The sequence below is a fragment of the Scheffersomyces amazonensis genome (assembly GCF_036850825.1).
Source record: "Scheffersomyces amazonensis strain UFMG-HMD-26.3 chromosome Unknown RJT21scaffold_1, whole genome shotgun sequence".
Taxonomy (NCBI): Eukaryota; Fungi; Ascomycota; class Pichiomycetes; order Serinales; family Debaryomycetaceae; genus Scheffersomyces; species Scheffersomyces amazonensis.
Genome location: NW_027042741.1, coordinates 2,362,954 through 2,389,819, shown reverse-complemented (window position 1 = coordinate 2,389,819; position 26,866 = coordinate 2,362,954). Strand labels below are relative to the sequence as shown.

At 30.8% G+C, this 26,866-nt stretch overlaps 14 protein-coding genes across 14 annotated transcripts; 8 read left to right on the top strand and 6 right to left on the bottom strand. All coding sequences in view use genetic code 12, as the record gives it.

The window, feature by feature from the left end:
• Positions 1-2,148: 2,148 nt before the first annotated feature.
• Positions 2,149-2,841, bottom strand: RJT21DRAFT_111824 (uncharacterized protein; the record flags this gene model as incomplete). Its single annotated transcript, XM_064880030.1, has 1 exon — positions 2,149-2,841. The coding sequence occupies one exon, from the start codon at positions 2,839-2,841 to the stop codon at positions 2,149-2,151; it is 693 nt and encodes a 230-aa protein (XP_064741450.1).
• Positions 2,842-5,185: 2,344 nt separating this feature from the next.
• On the top strand, positions 5,186-6,302 carry RJT21DRAFT_14676 (uncharacterized protein). Its single transcript, XM_064883453.1, has one exon. It carries the CDS (start codon positions 5,560-5,562, stop codon positions 5,980-5,982), a length of 423 nt encoding a protein of 140 aa, XP_064741449.1. The 5' UTR covers positions 5,186-5,559; the 3' UTR covers positions 5,983-6,302.
• Positions 6,303-7,700, top strand: RJT21DRAFT_14675 (uncharacterized protein). The gene has a single exon (XM_064883452.1). The coding sequence runs from the start codon at positions 6,623-6,625 to the stop codon at positions 7,508-7,510; it is 888 nt and encodes a 295-aa protein (XP_064741448.1). The 5' UTR covers positions 6,303-6,622; the 3' UTR covers positions 7,511-7,700.
• Position 7,701: 1 nt separating this feature from the next.
• RJT21DRAFT_14674 (uncharacterized protein) lies at positions 7,702-9,273 on the top strand. The gene has a single exon (XM_064883451.1). The coding sequence runs from the start codon at positions 7,836-7,838 to the stop codon at positions 9,102-9,104; it is 1,269 nt and encodes a 422-aa protein (XP_064741447.1). The 5' UTR covers positions 7,702-7,835; the 3' UTR covers positions 9,105-9,273.
• Positions 9,274-9,358: 85 nt separating this feature from the next.
• On the top strand, positions 9,359-10,536 carry RJT21DRAFT_117768 (flavin-linked sulfhydryl oxidase). Its single transcript, XM_064880826.1, has one exon. It carries the CDS (start codon positions 9,443-9,445, stop codon positions 10,367-10,369), a length of 927 nt encoding a protein of 308 aa, XP_064741446.1. The 5' UTR covers positions 9,359-9,442; the 3' UTR covers positions 10,370-10,536.
• On the bottom strand, positions 10,432-11,201 carry STE18 (Ste18p). Its single transcript, XM_064883457.1, has one exon. The coding sequence runs from the start codon at positions 10,975-10,977 to the stop codon at positions 10,654-10,656; it is 324 nt and encodes a 107-aa protein (XP_064741445.1). The 5' UTR covers positions 10,978-11,201; the 3' UTR covers positions 10,432-10,653.
• Positions 11,202-12,213, bottom strand: RJT21DRAFT_14687 (uncharacterized protein). The gene has a single exon (XM_064883454.1). It carries the CDS (start codon positions 12,110-12,112, stop codon positions 11,426-11,428), a length of 687 nt encoding a protein of 228 aa, XP_064741444.1. The 5' UTR covers positions 12,113-12,213; the 3' UTR covers positions 11,202-11,425.
• Positions 12,213-13,419, top strand: RJT21DRAFT_14670 (uncharacterized protein). The gene has a single exon (XM_064883450.1). The coding sequence runs from the start codon at positions 12,314-12,316 to the stop codon at positions 13,310-13,312; it is 999 nt and encodes a 332-aa protein (XP_064741443.1). The 5' UTR covers positions 12,213-12,313; the 3' UTR covers positions 13,313-13,419.
• Positions 13,420-14,223, bottom strand: ISU1 (iron-binding protein). The gene has a single exon (XM_064883455.1). It carries the CDS (start codon positions 14,091-14,093, stop codon positions 13,527-13,529), a length of 567 nt encoding a protein of 188 aa, XP_064741442.1. The 5' UTR covers positions 14,094-14,223; the 3' UTR covers positions 13,420-13,526.
• Positions 14,224-15,434: 1,211 nt separating this feature from the next.
• On the bottom strand, positions 15,435-16,887 carry RJT21DRAFT_132263 (uncharacterized protein; the record flags this gene model as incomplete). The annotated part of the gene is made up of 1 exon (XM_064883122.1): positions 15,435-16,887. One exon carries the CDS (start codon positions 16,885-16,887, stop codon positions 15,610-15,612), a length of 1,278 nt encoding a protein of 425 aa, XP_064741441.1. The 3' UTR covers positions 15,435-15,609.
• A 1,463-nt stretch (positions 16,888-18,350) lies between these two features.
• On the top strand, positions 18,351-18,935 carry RJT21DRAFT_4651 (uncharacterized protein; the record flags this gene model as incomplete). The annotated part of the gene is made up of 1 exon (XM_064884687.1): positions 18,351-18,935. The coding sequence occupies one exon, from the start codon at positions 18,351-18,353 to the stop codon at positions 18,933-18,935; it is 585 nt and encodes a 194-aa protein (XP_064741440.1).
• A 1,024-nt stretch (positions 18,936-19,959) lies between these two features.
• Positions 19,960-24,797, top strand: LPI9 (protein phosphatase regulator). The gene has a single exon (XM_064880825.1). It carries the CDS (start codon positions 20,334-20,336, stop codon positions 24,714-24,716), a length of 4,383 nt encoding a protein of 1,460 aa, XP_064741439.1. The 5' UTR covers positions 19,960-20,333; the 3' UTR covers positions 24,717-24,797.
• Positions 24,798-24,977: 180 nt separating this feature from the next.
• On the top strand, positions 24,978-25,637 carry RJT21DRAFT_111813 (uncharacterized protein; the record flags this gene model as incomplete). The annotated part of the gene is made up of 1 exon (XM_064880029.1): positions 24,978-25,637. The coding sequence occupies one exon, from the start codon at positions 24,978-24,980 to the stop codon at positions 25,635-25,637; it is 660 nt and encodes a 219-aa protein (XP_064741438.1).
• Positions 25,638-25,674: 37 nt separating this feature from the next.
• Positions 25,675-26,722, bottom strand: RPL5 (60S ribosomal protein uL18). The gene has a single exon (XM_064880824.1). It carries the CDS (start codon positions 26,692-26,694, stop codon positions 25,801-25,803), a length of 894 nt encoding a protein of 297 aa, XP_064741437.1. The 5' UTR covers positions 26,695-26,722; the 3' UTR covers positions 25,675-25,800.
• Positions 26,723-26,866: the final 144 nt, after the last annotated feature.

Genomic DNA, 26,866 nt, shown 5'->3' with positions numbered 1-26,866 from the left:
CACTACAACACTAAGTAAAGATGAAATACTCTTAACTAGTAAAAATAAACATAACACAGCAAATATAAACAATAAAACTTCTCCTCCTGTCTAAAGCCTTCTGCAGTCACTTTCTGGTGTCTTGTTGATTTTGTGGATTGGTTAACAAACAATAAAGAGAAGAAATTTAGCGTGTCAGGTGAAATGAAATTTTCTCAGTAAAGAATCCAACCACTTTCTAGTAAATCAGTAGCAATTACTGACTAGGGCGAAGGAGAGTATTCCATTTAAAGACTATGCTATATCGTCTAAGTTAAAGAAGTAAATTGGATAATAAGCTTTTTTAAATTATTAGTATTCCGACTTCATCTCATGTACTTGATACTTAATGTTTATCATGTACTCTTTCTTTAGTATAACTCTTTAATTGTCTATTTCTTAAACTGAAATTATTCACCTACTGCAAAATATATCCACGCGTATTGCAGCAAATTTGAAATATAAATACAAACAAACAAAACCTTTTGTAAACAAACCAAGGGTAACTTGTAAACTTTAATATAACATGTAAATTTTTCAATTTAGAACATTTACAGTTTAGTTATCGTATTTTACGTTTTACATGAAAAATTACTGGTCCCATCTTATTTTTGTACGAGTTCGAAGAACACGAAATAGAAATATGACAAAGAAAACATCTATATTTATAGCATATTGTTTGATTAGTATCTTTCGAATATTTGGTCTTCTAGAGTATAGAACAGTCTGTTACTTGGTATCTTGATAGAGTGTTAAAGGAGTCAGCAATAACAATATTATTTGATCTTTCAGTGGTAGTAAACTCAACCTAGCTTTGTACCACTTTTGGCAATCAGAAAATATGCTTTATCTAAACCGAACCTTTCGCCTCGAATTCTGATTTATATGTCTAAGACGACCAAACATGCATTGATGTACATGCTAAAGCATTGATGAGATTGACAACCGGTAACAGATTTACAATTGGGTCCTAAAATTGTAAATTTAAAGATTTACTTTAAATTCAACCAATGATTAGGTATTAACCGGGACATTCAATTCAAAGAATGATGTCTCATTTATTTTCTTCCTCTTTGCTTGATACCAACTCGTTTGATATGGTCTCGTTTGTTATTGGATATAACTATGCGAAATAACGGTAACCGTTGAAGGATTCGTTGACACTAAAACTGCTTAGTTTACTTGACAACGCCTCTCCTTAAACTTCTTTATTATTGCATGAAAATTAAGGTAGGTTTCGCCTATAATTTTATGCAACTAATATATCGCTGTGTCCTTCCTCATTTCTCAGCTTTTTGTTTTGACATGAAAAATAAAAGCCCTCACTTATCTATAAGCTCCCTAATCTAATTCGTACATGATATCATGCATTTCTCTTATTCTTTACATTTTTAGAATATTTACTTCTATTCTTTAGGTACTTGGTTCCTTAATCTTTACTTAGAACCCCTACTACAGGGTTAACAGTAAGGAGTCACTACTGTACTTTTTTTCTCTTATCCCTTTATTTCTATGACCGTAAAAGAGAAAAAGCAATTGAAGAAAAACCATATAAAAGAAAGTAAGAAATATTATGGCTAAGAGAAGCAACTCGCATAACAAGTTGGTATGTAAAATGCAGTAACGACAATTTTATATCCTGCTTATCTAAACAGCATGCAGCTAATATTGTTAAATTAAATACAATAGAATATAAGACGAATAAAGTATTCCGAGTTTGAATTAAAACATATAAGCAATAGATAAAATAAAAAACGAAGCTATGTATGTATTATTTAAAGGAGTATCTCGACTCATCGCCACAAGATTACGCTGCAACTCTCCCCGAAACAGCACAACAATAGATGTATAATACACAAAAAAATAGATCAAGAAATAAAACAATGAGACCTGTTTTAATATTTTAAACAGACTCACAGAATAAACAAAACTAAGCAGTATAATACCCAAAATTAATCTCAGCCGTGATATAATATTCAGCTAAAATATACTATTGAAGAACTGAACAACAATTAAACCCTAAACAATGAACAAAATAAAATAAAATAAAATAGAATATCAAAACAAAATCATATACGAAACAACACAGATATCAAATATCAATCATTAGTAATATTAAATAGAAATGTCTCAATTCAATTCAAAATTGATCTCAAATTCATGTTCCAAATTAGAACTGCCCGTAACATAACTATTATTAATAACTTTATTATTACTTATGTATTGAAAATGATTGAGATCACTATGCCAGTCTATCAAGTCGTCCTCTTCGCTATAAAGCTGCCTTTTAAATAGGTTTTCATTATTGATTATCTTATTAATAGGTGTTTGAAACATTATGTCATCATTCGTAGAGCTAGGAGGCGGCGTATAATAATTGGAACCTGCATCACTATTGTTCTGCCTTCTGTAACTATTAGTTGGGGTGGCTATAATATTGTCATTACCATTGTCATCATTAATATGAGACAAAGTATCACTATTAGCAATTAACTGATAGGACTCTTCAATGAGTTGTTTTAGTTCACCAACTATAGTATTAGAATCTAATTTATTCAATTTAGACTTCATTATATTCAATTTGTCTATTAACTTGTCGTAGGAATCATTACTAATGGGTAATTGGGAATTAGGAGGTATTTCTTCAGTACTGCTGATATTATTCCGTGCTCGGGATGAATTTGGAGTAGGTAAATAACCTTCATTAGACATTGAACTAGTCGGTTTAAAGCTGTTGTTACTACTAGTAGTAGAGCTATTTGTACGGTTATTGTTGTATGTATTGGGGAAGCTGAAGGAAAATGGTGATTGCAAAGTAGCCATTTTCAGTAATCGATAGGGTTTCCTTTGAATGGTTTAATCAATAATTGAGAATCTTTTTCTTTATATTAGTGGGGTATAAGTTATGCACAAGTCATTACTTAACTCCAACAGAATGCCAAAAATCAAATTCGTAATCTCTAGTTTATACAAGATACAAGGAGATTAAATGGAAGCAGAAAACAGAAGGTATCAGCAACTCTAGTAGGGGGAATTTAGCGTGCGATAAGGAGCTAGTCTAAGGAAGGAATGAATAAATGAAGGAAAGAAGGGAGATATAAATGATAGTATCTAGGTATCTAAAGTAAATTAAAGTAAAGTCAAGTAAGGTAAAGGTGGAATAGCGCACTAAATGCATATCAAATGTCTTTAAATTTTAGGTAATTTCCTCCAAATATATATTTTCCTAGGCATGTATCCATCTACAAAATGGCTCGTCTGGGAAAAGAGATGCTTGATAAAATACTCTGGTATCACAGTGGCCTACTTAGCTAAAAAATATTGCAATGCATAGTCAAAGTTTAAAATTCAATGAGAAAAAATATAGTGAACAAAATAAAGGAAGTAAAAGAAAAGAAAAGGGTATGTGTTAATGCTTTGTGTCTGGATTTGCGCATGTGTTGTTTCTTTCTGGTACAATGAATTTGGAATTAGATGAGATTCAAATTTAACTATTAACATGATGTGAGTTCTGCATATAATTATTCGTTTGCATAAATAAAATATTTTGTATATGTAGGTAATTACGCAGAGTTATGGACTTATTTTTTTGAAATACAATGAAATCGTAGGGTGTGTGTACCGATTGGGAAATGTAATTATTAAAAATAATTGTGAGCCTGGAAAAGAAATGGAAGAAAGGCAAAAAAGAGGGCAGGTGGGACAATCTAGAATTAGAAACTGCTCTAAAGGGGTACATCAAAGAATTAATACCTGTCAATAAATTTCTGTTATTAATAAAAGTATGGGGATCCCTATAGTGTTGTGTGAATCCCTACTTATGGAATCCATCAAGAAAGTTCAAGCGTTATGTTATTAAGTGAGTGAAATGAAATGAAATAGATAATGTACTGAAATTGAATACACACTCGTAGCTTTCTTAATACTTACGAATGCAGGTTTATTTGACATTATTACTAGAGATAATTTCTTGCAGTTAGTGAGGGCCAGATGGTTTTTGTGAATTAAATGTGTAAATGGGGGTGCACTCAGACATGTTTAATGAAATAGACCCACATTATACGCATTGATGATTTCAGATTTATTTTGTCTACTTTTTTTTTGTGCTAGAAACCTTTCCCATGGTCTTTAATTTCTAGCAGAAACTCTTGATTATGTTTAAGGATGTACAAGAATTCGGCTTGAATGTTTCAGTTCCTAATTTTCTTTAGATTCTTCTGCACGCCTCCTCCACCTTTGGAATAAAGACGACATAATTTGTCAAGTTTTCAGTCATATATAACGAGAATTTATTGATAAACGAATTTAAATTCTAGCCTCCTTTTAAAAGTAGTTCAATAAAAGCAGCTCCTATTTTACTCACGCGAAACTTCGTAATTAAAGAGTGTCATCTACAAGATATACCTAGTAGTTCATTTGAATTTAAGATTATCCTTCGAGTGATACTAGTGTATTCTATTTATAACTAACCAATATGTTTAGCTACATAATTATAGCTAATACTTCAGTCGCTGAACTATCTATCTTCTTAATCTCTTGGTAAACCGTACTTATCTGACTATTTCATGATGCTGATGTGTAATTATGAAGAAGTTTCTGGAATACTATGTGTATTATTTTCTAGAGACGAGTTCTTACAAGCAAACAGAGACATTGACAATGACAAAATTACTCAATGGGGAACAATGGTGAGAGAAGTAGTTGAACCAATTGCCTTAATAATAATGTGTTTATTATTTATTGTTTGTAACTATATATTCGTATCTTTATTTGAGAGATTCCTAATTCTGTAAAATTTAAGTTGGGATAATTATGATTTAGTCTTCCTGTCGTAGTCAAGATTTATTATTTAAGAAATTTTAAAAAGTTTTGCGGGGGGTGGTATCATCGAATCGTATCGTATTGTCTATTATTTATAAACATATAAACAATGCTCTTTATTTTTTGATATTAGAGAAATGTACCAACGCTTCACAGATTTCGTCTTCAATGAGGAGATATAATGTTGTAGTTTGTGATTGATTGCAAAAAAATGACTTCGGAAAAACAATACATCAAGTACAACACATAAATTTTTTAATTCTTTTAACAGAACACGGTAGTTACTTGGCGAGGTCGTAAAATAATGTTGTATTGGTTAATTAGCAATAGTAATAGATTACTTTCCTCGTCTTACTGTAATTAAGCTCTATCTAAGGCACAGTTTGGATACTACTTTTTTCACATTTTAGAGATTGTTAAGATATGATACAAATTTATAAAACTTAAAATCCTAGACAAATAATTGTTTGGACTTCTCATCAAAATTAAACTGCAAATTCCTGTTAAAACTATATAAGGGATAATGATAGTATTTCTCCACATTGTTATAAAAAATGTTGGAACACACGGCACACGACTCCTTCTGTCAAATTTTGTGTTGAATTTGTTAGCACGGGAAGTTTATACCAATTAGTTCAAACAAGTTTGGGATGTGTCAAAATTTTCGACTTTAGTAGGTATTACCGCAACTGTATATAGTAAACGACGGATATTACTAAAATGGTAGAAGTGATAGCACAATTTCAGAACATTACCACAAACATCAGTAATTTAACAAATAATAATCAAGTTGTCCTCCGAGGTCAATTAGTAGATAAACATACACGATGTCAGCATTATCATTCCAAATTAGACATTATTGCTATAAAGTATAAATGTTGTCGAGAATACTATCCATGTTTTAAATGTCACCAGGAGCTAGCTGAACATAAGTCAGAAATATTTAATAAATTTGAACTATATTCTAGTTCCCCAGAGAAAGTTATACTATGTGGTAATTGTTATTCTGAATTAACATTTAAGGAGTATTCGGGAACAAAAACTGTTGAATCTGACAGTTGTGAAATACAGCATTGTATTCAATGCAAAAGTTTGTTTAATCCCAAGTGCTCTTTACACTATGATATTTACTTTGATTTGTAATGGAGAATTCTGGACAAGGATCGTTAATTATATATATATACAATCAAGTTATATTAACAAATTATAGCCCACTTGTAGCGTTATGATAAATAAAGAAGGCTGCTATTTCTTATTTTTACATTGTTACAACTCTAATTGAAATTTTATTCTTGGAAGTCTTTGAGTATAATAATCGTTACGAATTATTGGAGATGACCACAAATATTCCAGTTAGAGATGAGGGCGGATGAGATGGTATTTTATTAGAATAGATAACTCTAGTAGCTAGGAGATCAATTCAATTGTTTCATCAATAGCGCATTATCGATCCAGCGAATGTAGGTGAGCTGATTTCTTTGTGTATTGTGAAATCTTCAAGTCTGAATTTAAAACTTCACCAACAATTTATATAAACAAGAGTAAGTACATATCTTTAGAGGGTGTTACTATACCGATTGATTGTATAAAATACAGACATTGTTTATTGTTAAAGCATAGTACCTTGCATTTCAATTACTTCGCATCGCTAATCTCTCTTAGCAACTACAATCTTTTGCGCTGCGCGATAGAAAAAGGGGGGCCAGCATACATAAAAATATTTGTAAAGAAACAATTAAAGATTGAACTTGTTTTGTTTCATTCAATTATTTATCAGTATATTATGTCTGAGCCTTTGAAATCCTCAATTGAAGGGGAGAGAGCTAAAGAAGGAGTAGGTTTAGGAGCTACAACTATAACACAGGCTTCTAGTGTTTCGTCTGTCTCTTCAGTTTCTACGCTACGCAATTTACCTAAAACAACAGTGATAATCAATAATTTACATAAGAATGATTTTATAATAGATGAATCGTCTAATAATTTCTATGTTAAAAGTAATAAGTCCTTATCACTAGTTGATCAGATAAAACTATCAATTTTAAACTTAGGGGATGAAGATGGAGAATCTAACGATGCAAATGATTATTTCATAAATCATATTGAACATTGGTCAAGTATGCCATTCTTAAGTAGAATAATAATTATCTTGAAGGATGAAATTTCTGCTTTAAAGATCTATAATTATCTTCACAAGAATTTATCAAAGGAGTATCCCTATATAAAGGTATCATTGCAGGAGAATCTTTTATCAAGATCCAAGTCTTCTGATTCATTAACTCATGGGAATAAGGAAAGTATGAATCTTTCAGAAGATCTTCTGAAATTCAGATCATTTCATAACTCTCCTAATGATTCATTGAATAATTATGAAGAACCGAAACCGTATCAATTTCATGTCGTACAAGACTTATCGAAGTTGGGTATAGATGTTAGTCAATATAATAATGAAGAGCAATTGAAAGAATTGAGTGATTCTGAAACTCATGTCAATTTTCGTCCTCAACTCACAAGAAGTCCATCATCTACCAAAACTTTATTCAAACCAACTCCTATTCAGACGACAAATTTGGATTATACAGAAGATGATGATGATAATCACGATTCTCTAGCTCCCAAGGGAAAGAGAAAAAGTACTCTAAGTCCCACAATTACCTTAGATGAACCATCGTAAATAATTTATTTATTTATTTATGTATTTATTTATTCTTATTCAAGTACATTTAAATTCTTAGCTATAACTATATACTTGATCAATTCTTATAATTATGATTATGATGATAACTTGTCAATATTAAATCTCTGAATTGCAGCCGAATTTGGTGGACGGCCTGCATACAAAAACGGTACTGTGTAATGCACGACTCACCTTCAATTTTTGTCCACCATCATCCTGAATTAGATTAGCATGCCGTAACCAGATTAGGTGTAGAAGTTAACAATTTCTATTTAGATCAATTCTGTTTATTAAAGAAAGAGTTGTGTAGGAAGTAAGAAGCATGAGGTTCTTTTCTTCTTTACTGGTGTCTTTGTTGGCAGTTTTATCTGTTAGTTCAGCATTGACTTCTGACCATCACAAGGAGAGTTTAACAGTATATGAATTGAACTCTCAATCACATTCATCATCTGAAGCTCCAGTACTTAATCAAAAGGATTCATTGTTATACTTGGCTGATAAATTTGATGTAAGTGACCATTTCAAATTGGGAAATTCTCAAGATAAGGAAGAATTAATTAAATTCATTGATTCTCAACATCAAGGATTGGAAACTAATTTAAAGCCAAATTTATTTATATTGATTAGAGGAATTAAGAATGATTTATTCTCAGATGATTTAACTCCAACCTATCAAATCAGTGGCTCAATTAAAGATTCGTATCATTTACTATTTAAGAAATTTCCAAAGATTCTTAAGAAATTTCATCATAAGAATGACTTAATTGAATTAACTAATGAAATCAAATTAATTAGTCCTAAGAGTGATTCCAATAGATCATTAGTAAATCATTTTAAATATTTCAATGATCAATTAGTACAAATCTGGCAATCATTTACTAGAGGTTCTGGTTCTGATAATGAAATTTTAATCTCTAAGAGAAATAGTCAATTGAAATTAATAAATGATAAAATGTTCATTAATGAATTATCTCAATTAATTCATTTGAATGAAGCAGATGTTAATTCTCAAGATATTTTATTTATTGAATTGAATTCTTTAATATCAATTGCTAAAAAAATTGGTAGTGAATCTTCAACTTTCAAATTTAGTGGGAAAATCTTGAAAGATTATTTACAAATATTATCTAAGAAATTTAATATTTCAATACTTGTTCCTTCAATTTCTAATGAAGATTCATCAGCATTATCTAAAAAATTGAATAAAAGAAGTAATGAATTAAATAAATTATTTCAAACTCATAAAAAGAGACAAACTTCTGATCAAGTTTATTTTGCTTCAGAAGAATCATGTCAAACTAGTACCAATAGTTGTGAAGGTCATGGTGAATGTATTCAAGTTGGAGATGATAACTCTAAATGGTTATGTTCATGTTCTTCAACCTTTAATAAATCAACTCAAAAGACTACAGTTTGGACCGGTTATAACTGTGGAAAGAAAGATATTAGTGCTCAAGCTAATCTTTTACTTTGGTCAAGTTTGGCATTACTCTTAATATTAGTCGGAGGTGTTCAATTATTGATTAGTATGGGAAATGAACCATTACCTGGAGTTTTAGAAGCTGCTACAATTCCAAAGAAAAATCTCTAGACTATATTAATTATTTACTATAATTTACTTCTTGTTTAACTCTTTACTGTTTTTTATTGAATAGATTGGCTTTATGCCTAATATCATCACAATTATCATTATCATAATTATATACAAGTCTATTTAAATATATCCTTAAAATATAAATTTGTTAAGGCCCAAAGCCATTGCCCGATTAGGAAATCGCATTACGTCTTTAAAAAAGTCAACTGGTGTTACGCTAAATTTTATGAAATGTGATCAGACAACTGTACAGAATCTTGTTTAAATATATAGATACTCATTATTAGTGTTATACTATACATAGTCTGGTTTAGTTAGTTAGTAGAACAATCGAAATGATGATTAAAATAATTCGTAAACCATTAATTACTACCATTGCATTATTATCTATAATGGGAGCAATATATTTTATGACTTCAAGTCATTCAAATATAGAAGTAAGTTTAGGACCCAATACTCCTATGAGTTTAATAAAAAGTGGAATTAATAAATTTAATAATTTTGGTGAATCTCCAACTCCTCCACCTAAGGAAGCACTTCTTAATAAACAAGAAATAATTGATGATGTTGAATCAACAGTTGCTGATAAAGATAAATCTATCTCAGATTTGAATAAAGATTATGGGAGTGATAGTGTAGATGATGATCCTAAGGATGTATATGCTGACGAAGATGCTAATACAGAAGAAAGTACCAAAAGTAAAGGATCAAAAGCTGCAAAGAAGGTCAAATCTAAAGAAATCAATGAAAAGATTTTAGATAGTGGTGATGAAATCGGTGGTGATCTTATAAGTGAAAATTTAGGAATCACTGAAACTCCATTTATGCCTCAAATGAATAATGCAACATTAAAAGCTCAATTAGGTAATGCAGCATGGAAATTATTTCATACTATATTAGCAAGATATCCTGATAAACCATCAGTTCAGGAAAGAAATACATTGAGTCAATACATTCAATTATTTGGTCAAATTTATCCATGTGGAGATTGTGCACGTCATTTCCAAAAATTATTAAAGAAATACCCTCCCCAAACTTCATCAAGAAAAACAGCAGCATTATGGGGATGTGATATTCATAATAAAGTTAATGAAAGGTTGAGTAAACCAGAATATGATTGTACGACTATTTTAGAAGATTATGATTGTGGTTGTGGAGAAGATGAGAAAGAGGCGGATCGTACTTTGGGAGGAGAAACCATGGATCATTTGAGAAAGATTAAAGTTGAAGAGATTGAAGAAGATGGACAATTGGGAGGTTAGATATTATATATTTAATTACAAGTCAATTACTACTGTGAACGATTAATTAATACGCATTAAAACCTACTTATTGGTATTTTATTATTATTATTATTATTACTATTATTATATATTATGATTATGATTATAATCTTGTTATTTTATTATTGGCATTCGTATATTCTCGTTAAATATTTCTATATGTATACTTTTGAAATGGTAATGTATACTTTTGAAATGGTAATGTATACTTTTGAAATGGTAACATTTACTTCCAATCTTGTAGATCTATTTCATTAACTTTATTACATTATAATACAACAACCAGCTCCACCTCCATTACTTGTATTCTTACTATTAGCTTTTAAATTCTTTAATGTTTGATAACGGGCATACTTATTCTGTTCTAGTGGTAACTTGAAAATATAAGGAATTAAATAGTCTGGAGTTTCTTGAATATAATTTATTAACAACAAACATGCATTTGAAGCAGGTATTCTTTCTCTTCTTAAAGTATCTTTCAATCGATTATTTAATTCTTGAATTCTCTTAAGTTTAATAACAGCTATTCTATCCGATATTACCCCACCATTAACCCCATTTATTTTATTATTAGTATTATCAGTCATAATTATTGTTTAATTTTAATTCTATTCTTCACTCAACCTTCAATATATCAAATACTCAAATAAAAAAGTAATAACATTAACATTATAATATTATCTTCGGGTATAAAACTATGGATTTATGATTGGGGATATCTGGGAGATGGTTTTCCTGCATATAGTCCAATCTGATACAAAATAATAATTATTATGTTATACATGTTACATGTCCCGATTAGGATAACTATTAGTGCCTGGTGCTATGTAAAGTAGGCGGTGTTGTACTGAAAATTTGTATAAGCAACACTCAAGGATAATTATTAAGTATATAGATATTAGATATTGTAATGTAATGTAATGTATTGGATTAGAATAGAATAGAATAGATTGTATTAGATTGGATTGGGTTGGATTTGAGGGACTCATGACAACGATTCTTTTGAGTAGTAGATTGATTAGACTAACAATTCTGTTAGACAAAGAATAATAACACTATGCAAATAGAAATAACACCAGCCAATATAAGTGTATCTCTTTTTCTTCTTGTATTTATCTTTGAAATAAGGGCATTTATTCCAGGAATATTTTGAATTATACTTAACATTCTCAGTTGAGCATTGTCAAGATATTGACGTTGTTGCATCAATTCATCTCTAGTTTGAAATGCTTGTTGTAATAATCTATCAGCAAAAGAATTAGCATTATCAACTCGTGATCTCTCATCGAGGATGTAATCATTAGCATTAATTTCATTAGTTTGATCACCTTCATTTGCATCACGACGATGATGAGCATCAATATCAGATCGAATAGAGAATAGAAGATTATTTCTATTACGTTCATCATTGATATTAGATTGAATCTTAAGGAAAGATGATCGATGATCACTAAGAATTTCTTTATGACGAGTTAATTGTTGAAGTTTGGAAGTCAGTAAATTATCCATTGATTCAGAAATTCGATTCAATTTCAGTAATAAAGATTCTCTCTTGGTTAGTATGGCAGAGATTTGAGATTCAAGACTAGATTCATCATTCGTTTTATCTATAATGTTCGATTGTTGAGTTTGAAATTCAGAATATTTAGATAGAAGAGTTTCTGTTTGTTTCTCTAAATTCAACGCCTGAGATCTTGTCTGTGTAAAAGTTGAAGATGACATGACTGATATATAATTATCTGATTTATGAATATTGTAAGGTAAGTACAATCCTATAATTATTGCCTTTGTAAACGTACACGAATTGATTTTTTAGGCAATGTTTTTCTTTGCGATTCGTACTGTATGAAATCACCCATCATTTTTACAACCAATTGAATCATCTCTAACCAATATTATTAATCATCTAATATATCGGATACAATGAAAGAAGATATATCTCAATTAGAACAGATTGTTCCTATTCCAATTGAAGAGGATCCATCGGATGAATATTCCGACTCTACTTTTAATTTAAAAATCATCAATACAACTTCTCATTCCACTAACTCTATTACCAAATCCCATGATATACCATCCTCATCATTTCCAAATCATAACTTACGTAAACAATTACTTTCAATTTTATATCGTACTCAAAAATATAGTGCATATACATTAGTTGGATTTTTAGGAATTCATCTAACTTCAGTTGTTATTGTACCTATTATCCCAATTGATAAAGATATTAAACACGAAATTTTTGAAATGGCAAGGAATGTTTATCATGGGATACCATTTTATGAAGAATTATTCATACTTGCTGCAGCTGTAATACATGTAGTTAGTGGAATTTCTAGTCGAATTGTGCGACGCCTGTTATATAATAAAACGCACGTTACTAAGAAGAATTCACAACACAATCATCATCACCATGATGATGTATTGAAAATAGTTGATGACACAAGAGATGATATTGGTTTAGGTGGTCTTACTAATTTCCTTGGTTTGGGATATAAGAAGTCATGGGTATCTAAAACATTAGGAATTGCTCCATTAAATTTCACAGGATATCTATTAATTCCAAGTTTATTATATCACGTTTACAAATTTAGATGGGTGCCATTGGTTGTAGATGGTGATTCAAATCTTATCAATTTAGAGTATATATCATATTATTTGAATATGGATAAATTAATTCCCTATTTGAATGGGGTCATGTTAGGATTTGTATTATATGTTGGTAGTTATCATTTTGTCAATGGGTTATTTAAATATTTCAGAAAATTTAGTCCGAATTGGAAAAGGATTGGATTTGCAATCGTTAATGGATTTAGTATAATTGGTTTTACTGTAATCATAAAATTTAGGGGAGGATTCAGTTTAAGTAATGATTTTATTGGCAAGAGTTTTGTAAAATATTTATCGTGGGGTTACATTTAATTAATTAAATAATAATAAATAGATAGTATATTTATAAGGACTATAGTTAACCCTTTACAAGGTAGCCAACAGTAAAAGATTGAACGGGGTTTTGATACTACTAAAAATGTGTAGAAATACTATATAAATAAAACACAAGACCCAAAGCAAGATACTAAAAAGGAAATCCTATTAGTAACAATAAGAAATAAAATGTGATTCAGCAATAAATAAATTAATTGGCAATAGCAGCTTCCTCAACAACTACTTGAGCACCTAAGGTTGGTTGCTTAACAAGTCTCTTTGATTTATAGTCTTTAACAGCTGATTTAATAGCATCTTCTGCTAACATTGAACAATGCAATTTAACAGGAGGTAAACTTAATTCTTTAGCAATGACAGTATTTTTAATTTTCAAAGCTTCATCTAAAGTTTTTCCTTTAACTAATTCAGTAACATAAGAAGAAGAAGCAATAGCAGAACCACAACCAAAAGTTTTGAACTTAACATCTTCTATTATACCAGAGTCTGGATTTACTTTAATTTGTAATCTCATTACATCACCACAAGCAGGGGCACCAACTAAACCAGTACCAACATCAGCATCATTTTTATTTAATGTACCGACATTTCTTGGATTTTCATAATGGTCTATAACTTTTTCATGATATGATCTTTTAGAAATGGTATTAAAATTGGTATTAATTGGATGAATTAACATTCTTGCCGAAGGGATGGCAATGGCAGAAGCTGTAATTGGTAATCTTGTAGAGATTGTTCTTAAGATTGATCTTGATAACATAGTTTATTAATATGATATGATAAATATAATTATAAATTAATTGCTTGGTTTGAAGGCAATAGCAAAATTTGAGGCAAATGAATAATTGGTTAAATTTAAAGTATAGATGGATTCGATAAAAATACTCAAACGAATTAATATAATTTGATTTGATTTGATATGATATGAATGATTAAAGTATAATATATAATGGTCTAACTGATATATAAGTGTAGATAGTTCCCTATATTAGTAATTGGATATAATACAAATTAATAGTTTAGATTATAGCAATAATAAACAGTTCGGTAATGTTAGTTCTTTTATATAGAAAATAAAAATTGATGAGAGAGTTCGTTAGAGAGAAAAAAAAGGTCGTGCCCATCCCTCGGATTAGGATAAGTTACACTAAATTAATTTAAAATGTATGGATGACACATAAGTAATATGAAATGAGGAGAATATTTGTGGTGACGACACTACTCTTGTTTGTAATTGGCTGAAGTCTTCTAGATTTAATTTTTTTTATCAGATTGCGATACCCATGTGCAGTCTCGGCCGTACATATCGGAACCGGCTAACGGACTTTCCTTTGTCCAAAATAGAAAAAAGGATTAGGGGTGAGTCGTGTCCCTCCCTCCCCTCCTTACGTATATGTACCCTGATCGGGTTGGAGTGAAAGGACGTGCACACACCAACAGTTACATGTTCGGTTCTCTTCTCAAGCTGCAAAAATACATAAATATAGTAAAGAAAACAGTACTTTGGTGTCATTTATTAATCGTGTTATGAACCTCAAACCAGAAAATAACAAAATGTGCAGATGGACTATGGGGTAGTTTTAGGACTAGAACATGTCCATAGAATACGAAATATATCCTGTATAAGTACTATAAGTATAGTTTACAAGCAGAACATACTTGTATATTGAGATAAAACCAGCATCTGGAGAATAATAAGAGATGCAGGTATAAAAGTAGAGGAATTGTGTAAATATATAGTAATTTAGGATCTAATAATGTTGAAGGCAACTCAGAGATAAGCTTAGTAATGCCCTAACACATTTTGTAATATAGAATAAAGGATAAGAGATAAGGATAAAGGGGGGCTAAAGTGCCGTAGGTGATACGTTATTGGAACATATCTGTTACGACATATAGGCAAATAGGTAGTGTGCATGACATATTTATATCAATTGTATTCAAAGAATAGAGGATTCAGTTGAAGAAGAAATAATGGCTAAACTATAATCATTACTAAAGAATTTAGTAATTTAAGAAGGCGGTGATTCTAAATCGGTCAATTAAAATGTCCTTGTAAGAGTTTTTAAATACGAGTGGATATATCATAAGCTTCTTTGTTTGAGAGTTTAACGTATACTTCCATTCTTTTCATGAATTAATTGCATTATTCTTGATGGTGAATAATGGAGTCTGTTGGACACAATATGTATGAAACACTCATTAACTACTACTTAAACTAAATTTATTGATTGTTTCTATCTAATTATATTTAATAATAAATAGAAGCCCTTGTCTCACAACTCTTTGTTATTTATTTCAAACCACTGATATGGTTCTACTTTCCTATCAATTACAAACTGATAGTCGTAAAAGAAGAAATACTTAAGATTTGGGTAATGAGTAATATTACATTTTATCCAGGATATTAATCTCTTAATTTCTTGCTTAATCTCTTTTCTTGGATCTTTCAGATTAAGGTGCAATAAGTCAATTTCCAATAATCTTGTCTTAAAATGCAAATTACATAAGCTGACCTTAACAAGTTCAAGATAAGAACCACAATATTTAAACAAACTCTTGACTGTTTCACAACTTTGACTAATATTTTCCATTTCTCTCAAGTCATCAACTTCTAGGCAAAACTTCTGAAGTCTATAGTCAGATAATAGGGGTATAAATTCATTTATATCTGAATCCACTCGTATAATAAGTACCCTTATGTTTGGCATAGATTTTACAGTACTCTTCAAGAATTTATTTATGTCGTTACTAGTATGGGGGTATACTTTGAAAATACAGACGGATAATTCAAGTTCCCTGACATTTTCACATTGGAATAGAGAGAAAGCTAATCTCTGGTAAACAAAGATGTGACCGTATGCTACACTCCAAGACACACATTTTACCCCAACAAAGAGTCCTTTCAATTGTTCTATCCAAGTGTCCAGTCTAGATCCTACGGCCAAGTTTATTCTTTTGACCAAATGAGCCGTGCTTTTAAATTGGTTTACTAAGTTCTGTTTAGGATTGTTCCATTCCAGTACGTCTAACATTCTAACAGATGTTTCATGTAATATTTTGCTTACAAATGACGGACTTTTTAGTCTTTCTAATTTAACCTGAGAAGCATAAGATGAAAACACCCAGTATTGGCTATGGAGGCTATAGATAACATATCCAAATTTCTTTAATATGGGATGCTTTTTTAGATTTTCAATTGGTATAATACCAAATTTCTTCATTTTAGGTAGGTTTTTGGAATTGACAATTGTGAATGGTGTGCTTTCCATTTTCCGATGAATCATGCAAGTAGTATCCAGTGATATAAGTAAAGCTGTCCTAAATAATTTTTTCATACATAACTTGTAAATCCTTGAGTTGACAAGGCATAAATCTAATAAATCAAGTTGATTCAAATGAGCTATTATTTGAACTAATATTCCATCAGGTAAGGATTCTAAACTAGTAGCTATTTGAGGTGGTTGTAGCGACGACTCAATACAGGATACGGTTTCCTTTGTCCATGCTTGAGATATCAAGCTACCAAACTCATTCACCACTGAGCGTACCATTATCTTATGTCTTGTTGCTGGTTGTTTAATATTTATGGCTGTTTGAATTAATATAGATAGTTGAGCTTTCCCTGCTTCTCTTTTTTGCAGCTACCGAAATAAGAGTACTGCATCAAGGAAAGAATAAAGGAAATTATTCAGGTATCATACAATTTAATTCAACTTATATAAATAGGAATACAGCCTTACATAACTAATTTTGTAAATTAAATAAAGAATAATGCTTAAACCATCTTATTAAAAAGCTGTTATACTTGGCTAGTTTATAGGTATTGTACTACTTTAGAGATTACTTGTTTATTCAATAACTAATAATTATAGAAGGGGGGGATTATCTAATATATATAGAAACAAGATGATTAGAACAATGATGACTCCTTAGAAGGTATAGCAACCTCCTATGACCTGTGTAGGATGTTATAGCCTACATAGGCTATTGTAGTATATGTTAGTGTTAGTGCTTAGCTAGGACTCAGTTCCATAGGCTAAACTTTGTTCTGCCCAGCTGGGAATTTCGGGGATGCGTGGATGCTTGGACACATACTAATTTGAAGGATGCTAGGATGTTTTCTTCAAAAATGCCAATTCAGTTCCATTTCTTGGCACATGACCGCGTACGCGTGACAAAAGCAAAATAAAATATTCCTCTTAGTTAACCTATAATTCCGCTTCCAACATTTCTCAGAAGTTCTACACAGTATTTAAGATAGCGGTCAATATTCTATAAGCTGACAAAAGGTACCTCGTATTGTTTTCTTATTTATATGTTTTACAACTTTGGTATGCAAATTTAGCATACGAAACTTAAAAACGTCCATGCCTGTTTTGGTGCTCCCACTTCCTTCCTAATTTAGACGTTTCGTATGCTCGAATTTGTCAATTTTTTGCAGCATGCCAAATTTGCAAATTTACAGACATAAACTATACACATATCTTATCTTATTTCCTGTATTAGTTATGTAGTGATTTAGGACACTTTCATTAGGTCCTCACATTTGAAATCAATTGTGAAGCTATTAACTGATCTTGTAATTTTGTAGCGTAAAGTTATAAATAACCGTTTAAGTAATCAGTAAACCCGCAGCTTGTTCAGTTATTGCTTGACCAATATTGATATTTTAATGATACACTTGTCATGTTTACTGCAATCTTACAGATCTTTGGATTCTCGAAGTCACGGGGTGGTGCTGCATTCTGGAAAATGATAATCTCTTGCGAAACTATAATTTTTTGCAGCAGCGGTTAATTTAATCTATAGTACTTATCATTAACTACATATCTAATTAATAATGGGCTCAGGCATCAGCTCAGAAGAGGTAAGTAGGGTTCCAGTCGGAACTCTTAAAACAAAGCCAAATCGTTTAAAGAATATGTTTTCCAGTAAATGCTTGACATGGGTATTAGCACTTACTGCAAGTACTTGTATAATCCTGATCATTTATAGCGGTTTCACCATTGCCAGTATGGAAAACACAGTACCACCACCTCCTTTCAAATCAGCTTTGAAAATAATTCTAATCATAAGCATTGTCTTATTTGCAATTACTATAATTGCTTTACTATTTCAATTCGTCATTATAAGAACTACAGAAAGTACAAATAGTACAAATTTGGAAATAATTCAACACACTATAGAATATATATATAATGAAAGCGAATTCGGTCCTTATGTAAAGAGATTAGTTGACGAAATTAATGCCAGAGAAAATGGTCAAGCTAATAATGGTCAAGCTAATAATGGTCAAGCTAATAATGTTCAAGTTGCTAATAATGGTCAACCTAATAATGGTCAACCTAATAATGGTCAACCTAATAATGGTCAAGTTGCTAATAATGGTCAACCTAATAATGGTCAACCTAATAATGGTCAAGCTAATAATGTTCAAGTAGCTAATAATGTTCAAGTAGCTAATAATGTTCAAGTTGCTAATAATGGTCAACCTAATAATGGTCAACCTAATAATGGTCAACCTAATAATGGTCAACCTAATAATGGTCAACAACCAAATGAAGATGCTGCTCCAGATGGAAGAGCTCCCGAATCTTAGCATTCAGTTATTTTATGAATTATTTGAAATGGTTATTAATCATATATTTTTGTATTCTTATATAGTTCATTGAATTAGTAGTATTATTATTTATTATTTATTATTTATTATTTATTATTATAATTGTTATTTGGATTGTTAAGTGACTTTAAAGGAACTTACAAAAGTAGTTGAAGTATTTACTTGCTCTTCACCCATTAAAGAATGAACAGTTGTATTGATAATTAATCCTCTCTTGGTGATTCAGGCATCAATAATGGATGTTGGATGACAATATATAAATATTTAAACAGCATAATGACCATCGCCTTCAAAAATAATTAAATCTTCTTGTTCTTCATTAACCAAGACTTTAACAATATTAGAAGATATCTTAGGATTATAAAACTTTCATCACTAATAACGTTAAATTTCCTTGTAACACCAATAAGATTAACTAATTTATCTCTTCTAATATTATGGGCTATAAATTTGAAATCAAATTATAATAAAATTAATAGCAAGGATAATTCACAATTAGCTTCATGAGTCTACTTTTATTGTTATTGTAATATGAATGTAGTCAAAGTGATAATATCAGTTTCCATGTCCAGCTATTAGGAATATAGTTTAGGCTCTTCAGTACTAGGAGTATTTATATTAAATTTGCATCCATACCTTCAACTGCTTTTTACTACAGTAATATTTCAATGAGAGACATCAATATATCAAATCTTATAGTTTCTGCTGTAAACTACTTCATTATCTTTACCAAGTATTCTTAAAGATTTGATGATTATCATTCAATATCTGCAATTAAAGATTTGATTAACCCATATTGATACTATTGTGGGTTCAAACCAATGGAGCCTTCTTCAACAGAAAATGGATCAGTAAATGGATTAGTAAATGATGAGATTTAGCTGATAGTTAATCATGTTATGAAACCCTATTAATCTGCTATATTCTAGACTTTACTAGGGATAGACTACTAGCGACATTAGCATTTGCTTCTTCTCAGATTATGAATATCACTTAACTGATGATCCAATAGAAACAGGTGAATGACTTATGGGTAAGGAAGTTTCTTATCTCTCACTCTCTCCGTGCCCTCTTTTTTTCAAAGCTTATATATCGGAGACGCCAGGATTCGAAGCGAGAGTACTAAACAGCATCACATTCAATGCTCCTGCACTCCACCTTAAAAGATCCCTGCATTCTCCATACAATTCAACAATTGCCACTATTATTACGGTGATTCACTTAGTTACCGAGTTTTACAATCACTTACACATCTTGTCTATTTTAGTCTCATTTATTTTTTAAGCTTATGTATTGACATTGATCCATTAATTGTCGATAACGTTATCATTTAATTGGTCAATTTCATATTTCATATCGACACATAGTTTATTCATTATGGTATCTCCCACTACTTCACTATCTACTAGTAAACCTACTCCTATTCCTAATTCAAATAAATCCAATTCTTATCCTAATGGAGAATCTCAACCAGAATTAAGTTTAAGTTCAAGTCTAGATTATGATACTGGAGTATCTAATGGGGATGTTGATTGGTTATTTCGAGGTAAATCCAAGAAATTAACTAAGAAGATGAATACTACTACACAACCTACTGATTCTACTAATACTAATACTAATACTAAAGATCATGACACTTCAGCTCCTGCGTCTCCTAAACAATCGAGAACATTGAGTACGACTACTTCCAATTTGGATACTACATCTACATCTACATCTACCCCCACTACCCCTACTACCAGTAATACTACCACCACTGCTACCAATACCACTTCAACTCCTACTACTACTACTACTGCTGCCTCAACATTATCGAAATTCAAATTCGGTAGATCAAGATCAAGCTCTGCTTCGGTGGCACAACCACAAGTTCAACATATCCAGAATTTAGACGATTCCTCCAAAAGAAGAGGTAGTCTTAATATTCTTACATCTGCTGCTACTGATTTAGCTGTTAATAATTCAAATGATTTATCATCATTGCCATCATCTTCTACTCCTTCCACCGTAACTAAAGTAGAATCTTCCAGTCCTAATGTATCAAGAAGTAATTCAGGTAAGTCAAGATCACTTTTCAGTTCACTTTCATCTAAATTTAAATCTTCAACTTCAACTTCTTCAAATACTACTTCTCCTAATATATCAGCTACTTCAACTGCTTCAAATTTATCTCCTTCATTACCTGATAGTGGGAATTCTAGTGCTGCAAGTAGTGCTAATATTTCTCCTGTGGTATCTCAACAACCAGGTCCTTCTAAATTATCATTAAATACTCCAAGTGTTAATATTCCATTAAATCCTAATCAAGAAACCCTAGTTAATAAACCTCCTGCTGGGGGAGGTATAGTGACAATTCCTAAACGTAGAACATCTTCATTAAGTTCAATGTTATCATCTTCACCTAGTGATATTTCCAATAGTTTAATAGGACTTTCAAGTTCCAATACTACTTCTCAATCACCCATTGAATCAGGAAAATTCTTTGGAAGAAGAAGATCTTCAGCAGCTCAAACTGTAGTGGATAAAAAGACCATTGCATCTACAACTACTCCAGCAAGAATTGTTCTTAATAAAAATCCTAATCGAGAACAAGTCCCACTTAAAGAATTATCTGGAGTTAAGTTACGTCGAGTTACATTTGCTCTTGATAAGTTGGTATATGATCCTCAACAACAAATTCCTTCTAGACGTCCAAAAAAGGGGAATGTATTAATTCCTCAAGATATTACTGCTCCACCTCCAAGATTATCTCAAGGTATATCATTAAATGATGGTACTTCGACTTCAGTTCCAGTCAATACTAATCCTCAATATTCAGAAAAGGAGATTGCCCTTGCGTTAGAAGCTCAACGTCGAGCCTTAGTAGAAGCTGAGAAACATGCACAAGAAGCTCATCTAACAGCTAAACGTTTAGCAACTGAAGTAGGGAGTTATAAACCACTTAAGATTACTATTTCTGGTGGTAAACGATTCACTCCTAATCTTATTCGTGAAGCAGATGAATATGAGAATGCCATTGAAGATGATGATAATGACAATGACAATGAAAATGACAATGACAATGATAATGACAATGATAATGATGAAGAAGTAGTGGATACACATTTCCAAAAATTCGAAATTGATATGCCCTTACATGTTCATGAGAATCATTTTGAAGATGAAGAACAACCCATAAGTCTAGATGATATATCACTTGAAACTATATACACCAGATGTTGTCATTTACGAGAGATCTTACCAATTCCAGCTACTCTTAAACAACTTAAGGGGAAATCCAAACCATTACAAGTATTAAAATTATTAAATCCTAAACCTACATTAATTGATGTATTATCATTTAGTGATTTTATTGCTATAACTCCTATAAATACCGTGATTTTTGATAATGTAACTATGACAACAGAGATGTTAAAACATTTTTTATCATCACTAGTTCATAATAAATCACTTGAAAAATTATCCTTAAGGAATGTAGCCATTGATGAACTTGGTTGGAAATATTTATGTAAATTTTTATCGAGAAATTCTACTATTAAGAAGTTAGATATTTCTCAACAACGGATTAAAAGTGATACTAAATCTAATTTAATTCGGGCTAATATGAATTGGGGATTATTTATTCAATCTCTTATACTTCGAAAGGGAATTGAAGAATTAGTTATTAATGGGTGCAAATTATCTGATGAAATCTTTAAAGAATTAATTGAAAATGCAGTAAAGATATCTACTTATAGATTAGGAGTAGCATCAATGGAATTAAATATCTTTAAATCCCAAATTGTGGCGAATTGGATTAGTGAACCTGATTCAAAATGTGTTGGAGTTGATGTTGCATTTAATGATTTAAGTCAAGGACAATTAAAACCATTAATTAATGCATTAAATAAATTAGCCACCACAAATCATTCTAAATTATTATTCTTTTCTTTACATTCAACTCATTTAACTAATATAGATGAAACAGCAGAACTTTTAAAGGCTTTAGTTAATGTTAAAACTTTAAGATTCTTAGATTTAAGTTCTTTACCAGATTTATTTCCAGGAATAATTTCAAAATTAAATAAGATTTTACCTCAATTTGAAAATCTTAGACGAATTCATTTTGATTTAAATGATTTAACTCCTCGAGCTATTGGAGCTATTTCTGAAATTATTCCAAAAATGAAATCTTTAGTCCATCTTTCATTACTTGGAAATCGTTCATTAAATCATTCATCTGCGGCTACTTTATATGCAGCTGTTAAGGCATCAACCACTATATTTACATTAGATTTAGATTATGATTTAGTTGATGATGATTTATCTCAACGTATAGCTTTTTATCTTATGAGAAATATGGATAGAACTTTAAAACCAGAACTTGGAAAGGATAATAAACCTCAAGATGAAAAGGAAGAAGATTTAATATTTGATGGAACTTTATTAATGCAAACAGCTGAAAAATTATTAAGAGAAAGTGATAATGGGAATGGAGAAGGAGAACCTGATAAAGAAGATCCAAAAATTCAAAGAATTGTAACTAATGCCTTGATTGAAAGAACTCGAGCAGTTAGAAAGGATATTCATAAAGTTATAGATACATTATTTGAAAAGAGAAATCAAGGTACAATATCTTTTGAAGGTAAAGAAAATTTATTAAGATTTTGTTTATTAGATTCAGCATTAGAAAAATTAGTTAATATGTTTGAAGAAAGATCTAAATGTAATAATACATTTCAAGATGTATTAACTCCTTCACCATCGGTTGATGAAAGGAGTGGATTTGATTTAAAAGATCAATCATCAATTAAACCAGATGCTTCAGGTACTCCATTGACTCTGATATCTTTAGATATTACTAATTCTGGTAGTAGTAATACTAATAATACTAATACTAACACTAATAATAGTAATAGTAATAGTATTAATACTACTAATACTAATAATGATAGTATAGGTAATAAAGTATTATTATCATCATCAGGAAATAAATTCTTTCCTCATGATACATTACATGAAAGTTCAACTGAAATGATTACTGCCGGTCCTATATTAAGTCCAAGAAATGCCGAAACTTTGGATCCATTTTTAGGTATAGATCAAACATTTCAACCTCATCAAGTTGTTATTGAATCTTCATCAGATGGTAAAGATGTTCCAATTGATAATTTTACTGGAAGACCAATTCTTATGAGATCAATTAGTCAAACATCTACTCATGCTAAAGAACAAGAACAAGAAGAAGGTGAATTACATCGATTTGGATTCTTTATGCAACAACATGATGATGATGATGAACAAGTCAATGGAGAGAATAAACAACCATTAACAGAAATACCCACCTTAAATGTCTTACCATCAGGTCCTGAATTAAGAGATGCTATTATGGAAGCTAAAGGAATTGAAAGTGTTACCGAATTAATTAATAAAATTAATAATAATTGTGTTAGCATTGATAATATTTATAAATTACCTACTAAGAAATCATCAATTGGATCAAATACCACTACTCCAGTAATTACTACTTCTTCATCTAATGATGATAAGAAAAAAGATGGAGGAGTTGGAACTTCATTAGATGATGGGAAACCAATTAAGAAATCTTCAATTACATCGGCTGATAATAATGATACTGATTCAATCGATTCATTTGATGATGAAAATGCCAATAATGATAATGAAAATAATCCGGCTCAACAAGTGAATGCCGTGGTAGATGAAGTTTATGATAAATTATTAAACGATGCACAAAGAGTTAGGCTGAATAAACAAGAATAAGCTTGCATTTGTATATTATATAGTATGTACATTATCTTTACATTATATATATTATATTTACATTATATTTGTTATACTTACTATGTATGTATGTATTACTATATGTATGATATATATTATATGTGCATTGTGCATTATATTCACTATATTTACATCGTGTAGTTAGTTAAGTAAATTTGCAGCTTATTTGTCTGCGAAAACTCGCTCCTCATTTAGCCGCCATTCATTAACAACCACTACTTAACCACCAATAGTCAATCCATGTCACAAGTAACTACCATCCTCCTGGATTCTCGGAGACTGCCCTCTCTCCTTCAACAGTTACATGAGAAGAATCTTCGAACTAGAGGAAACCAGAGTGTACTCAATGAACATGAACAAGAACAAGAACAACACCAGGAAGAAGAACAAGAATTAGTGTGCAGTAATTTAACTAAATATTGTCAGTATGCCAAGCTGTTTGGCAGAACCTTACTTGTGCGGTTTAAGAATGTCGGTTATCACTTGAATAAGCAGATGAAATCGTGTCACAGTATCTCTCATAGTATGACATATAATGATGAAGATTCATCTATGATTGGGAGTACAACAACTACAACTACAACTAGATCAATATCATGTCCAGTCTTACAATTACAACCCAGTATCATAAATTCTAATACAGAAGCCATTAGAGTGGTTACCAAAAAGAGATCAATAACTCTAGATCCTGAGACCATACTTCACAATAGGAAATTAAGAAGACAAAGAGTATTAGAGGCAGTCCATGATAAAAAGCATATTGAATATAACAATAGAAAACAACAGAATAAATCTTCATCTGTATCATCATTCTTATTATCAAAGATATGGTGTCTAGACAGACATCCTTCTGTACCTTTATTTGAAACATATCATCTTAAGCCATATAAAAAGCCCTAGTTGGATTTAGACTACAATTAATTAATTAATAAATAAATTTATATATATATATCCAAAAAGATTTTATAAGATTAAATTAATTACCCTATATAACAAAAAGAGATATATAAATATTACAACTAATAACTAAAATATATTAACAATTAAAAGGTAATTAAACAATTTAGTTAGCAGCTTGGAATTCAGCAATCTTCTTGGCAATCTTAGCTTGTCTTTCTTCTCTGGTTAATTTAACTTGTCTGTATTTCTTAGATTCAGCAGCGTATTGTTCCTTGGTGAATTTCTTTTCAGTTGGCTTGAAGGTTGGGTCTTCTCTAATCTTAGCGTGAGCTTCAGTGTAAAGTTCTTCAATGTCTTCAGCTTCAATTTCATCAGCAATATAAGATTTGAATAAAGTTCTGTATTTTTCTTCATCATCATCCATTAATTCTTCAATGTATTCAGCAACGTGACCACCGAAGATGTACTTTCTTAATAATTCAGCATCTAATTCTTCGGATTCGATATCCCAACCTGGGAATCTGTTTGGAGAGTGAGGAACGTATAAACCACCGTCAGAAGCACCCTTTAAGACACCAAAGATTCTAGCACCAGTGGTGGTTCTTTGTAAACCAACATCTAAGAAAACCTTGAAAGGTCTTGGGCCATCTTCAACAGCTTCGGTTAATTCGAATTCACCTTCAACTTCTTCAACACCTTGGTAAGTTTCATCTAAACCTAATTTTTGTAAGGCTCTTCTAGCAACTAATAAACCAACGGCGTAAGCAGCAGACCAGTTAGTTAAACCATGTTCAATACCATATTGAGGTAATTCATGAGCATAAGCAGCAGTTAAAACAACATCACCAGTAATTTGAGAAGAAATAATTTGAGCAATAATATCTTTGTTGGTGAATCTAACAACTAATCTATACTTTGGAGAGTTGTACTTAGCCTTGTGTTGAGTAACTAATCTCTTTCTTTGGTAGTAGTCGGTTTTACCTTCTTGTCTTCTACGGAAAGGAGTTTGGAAACGGGAGTGGTAAGAGGAGGTCTTTAAAGCTTTTTGGAAAGGCATTTTGTCTTAGAACTTGTTGGTTATGAAAAGCAGTAAAAGTGTATTAAGAGTGCTTTGAAAAATTTTTTCTTATACTCATTAAAAAAAATTTTAGAAAATTTTTGGAATTTTTCAGTCTGCGCACGACTCTGACATGTAAAAGTGGTTTTCGACTTTTTCGTATTTCGTCTCC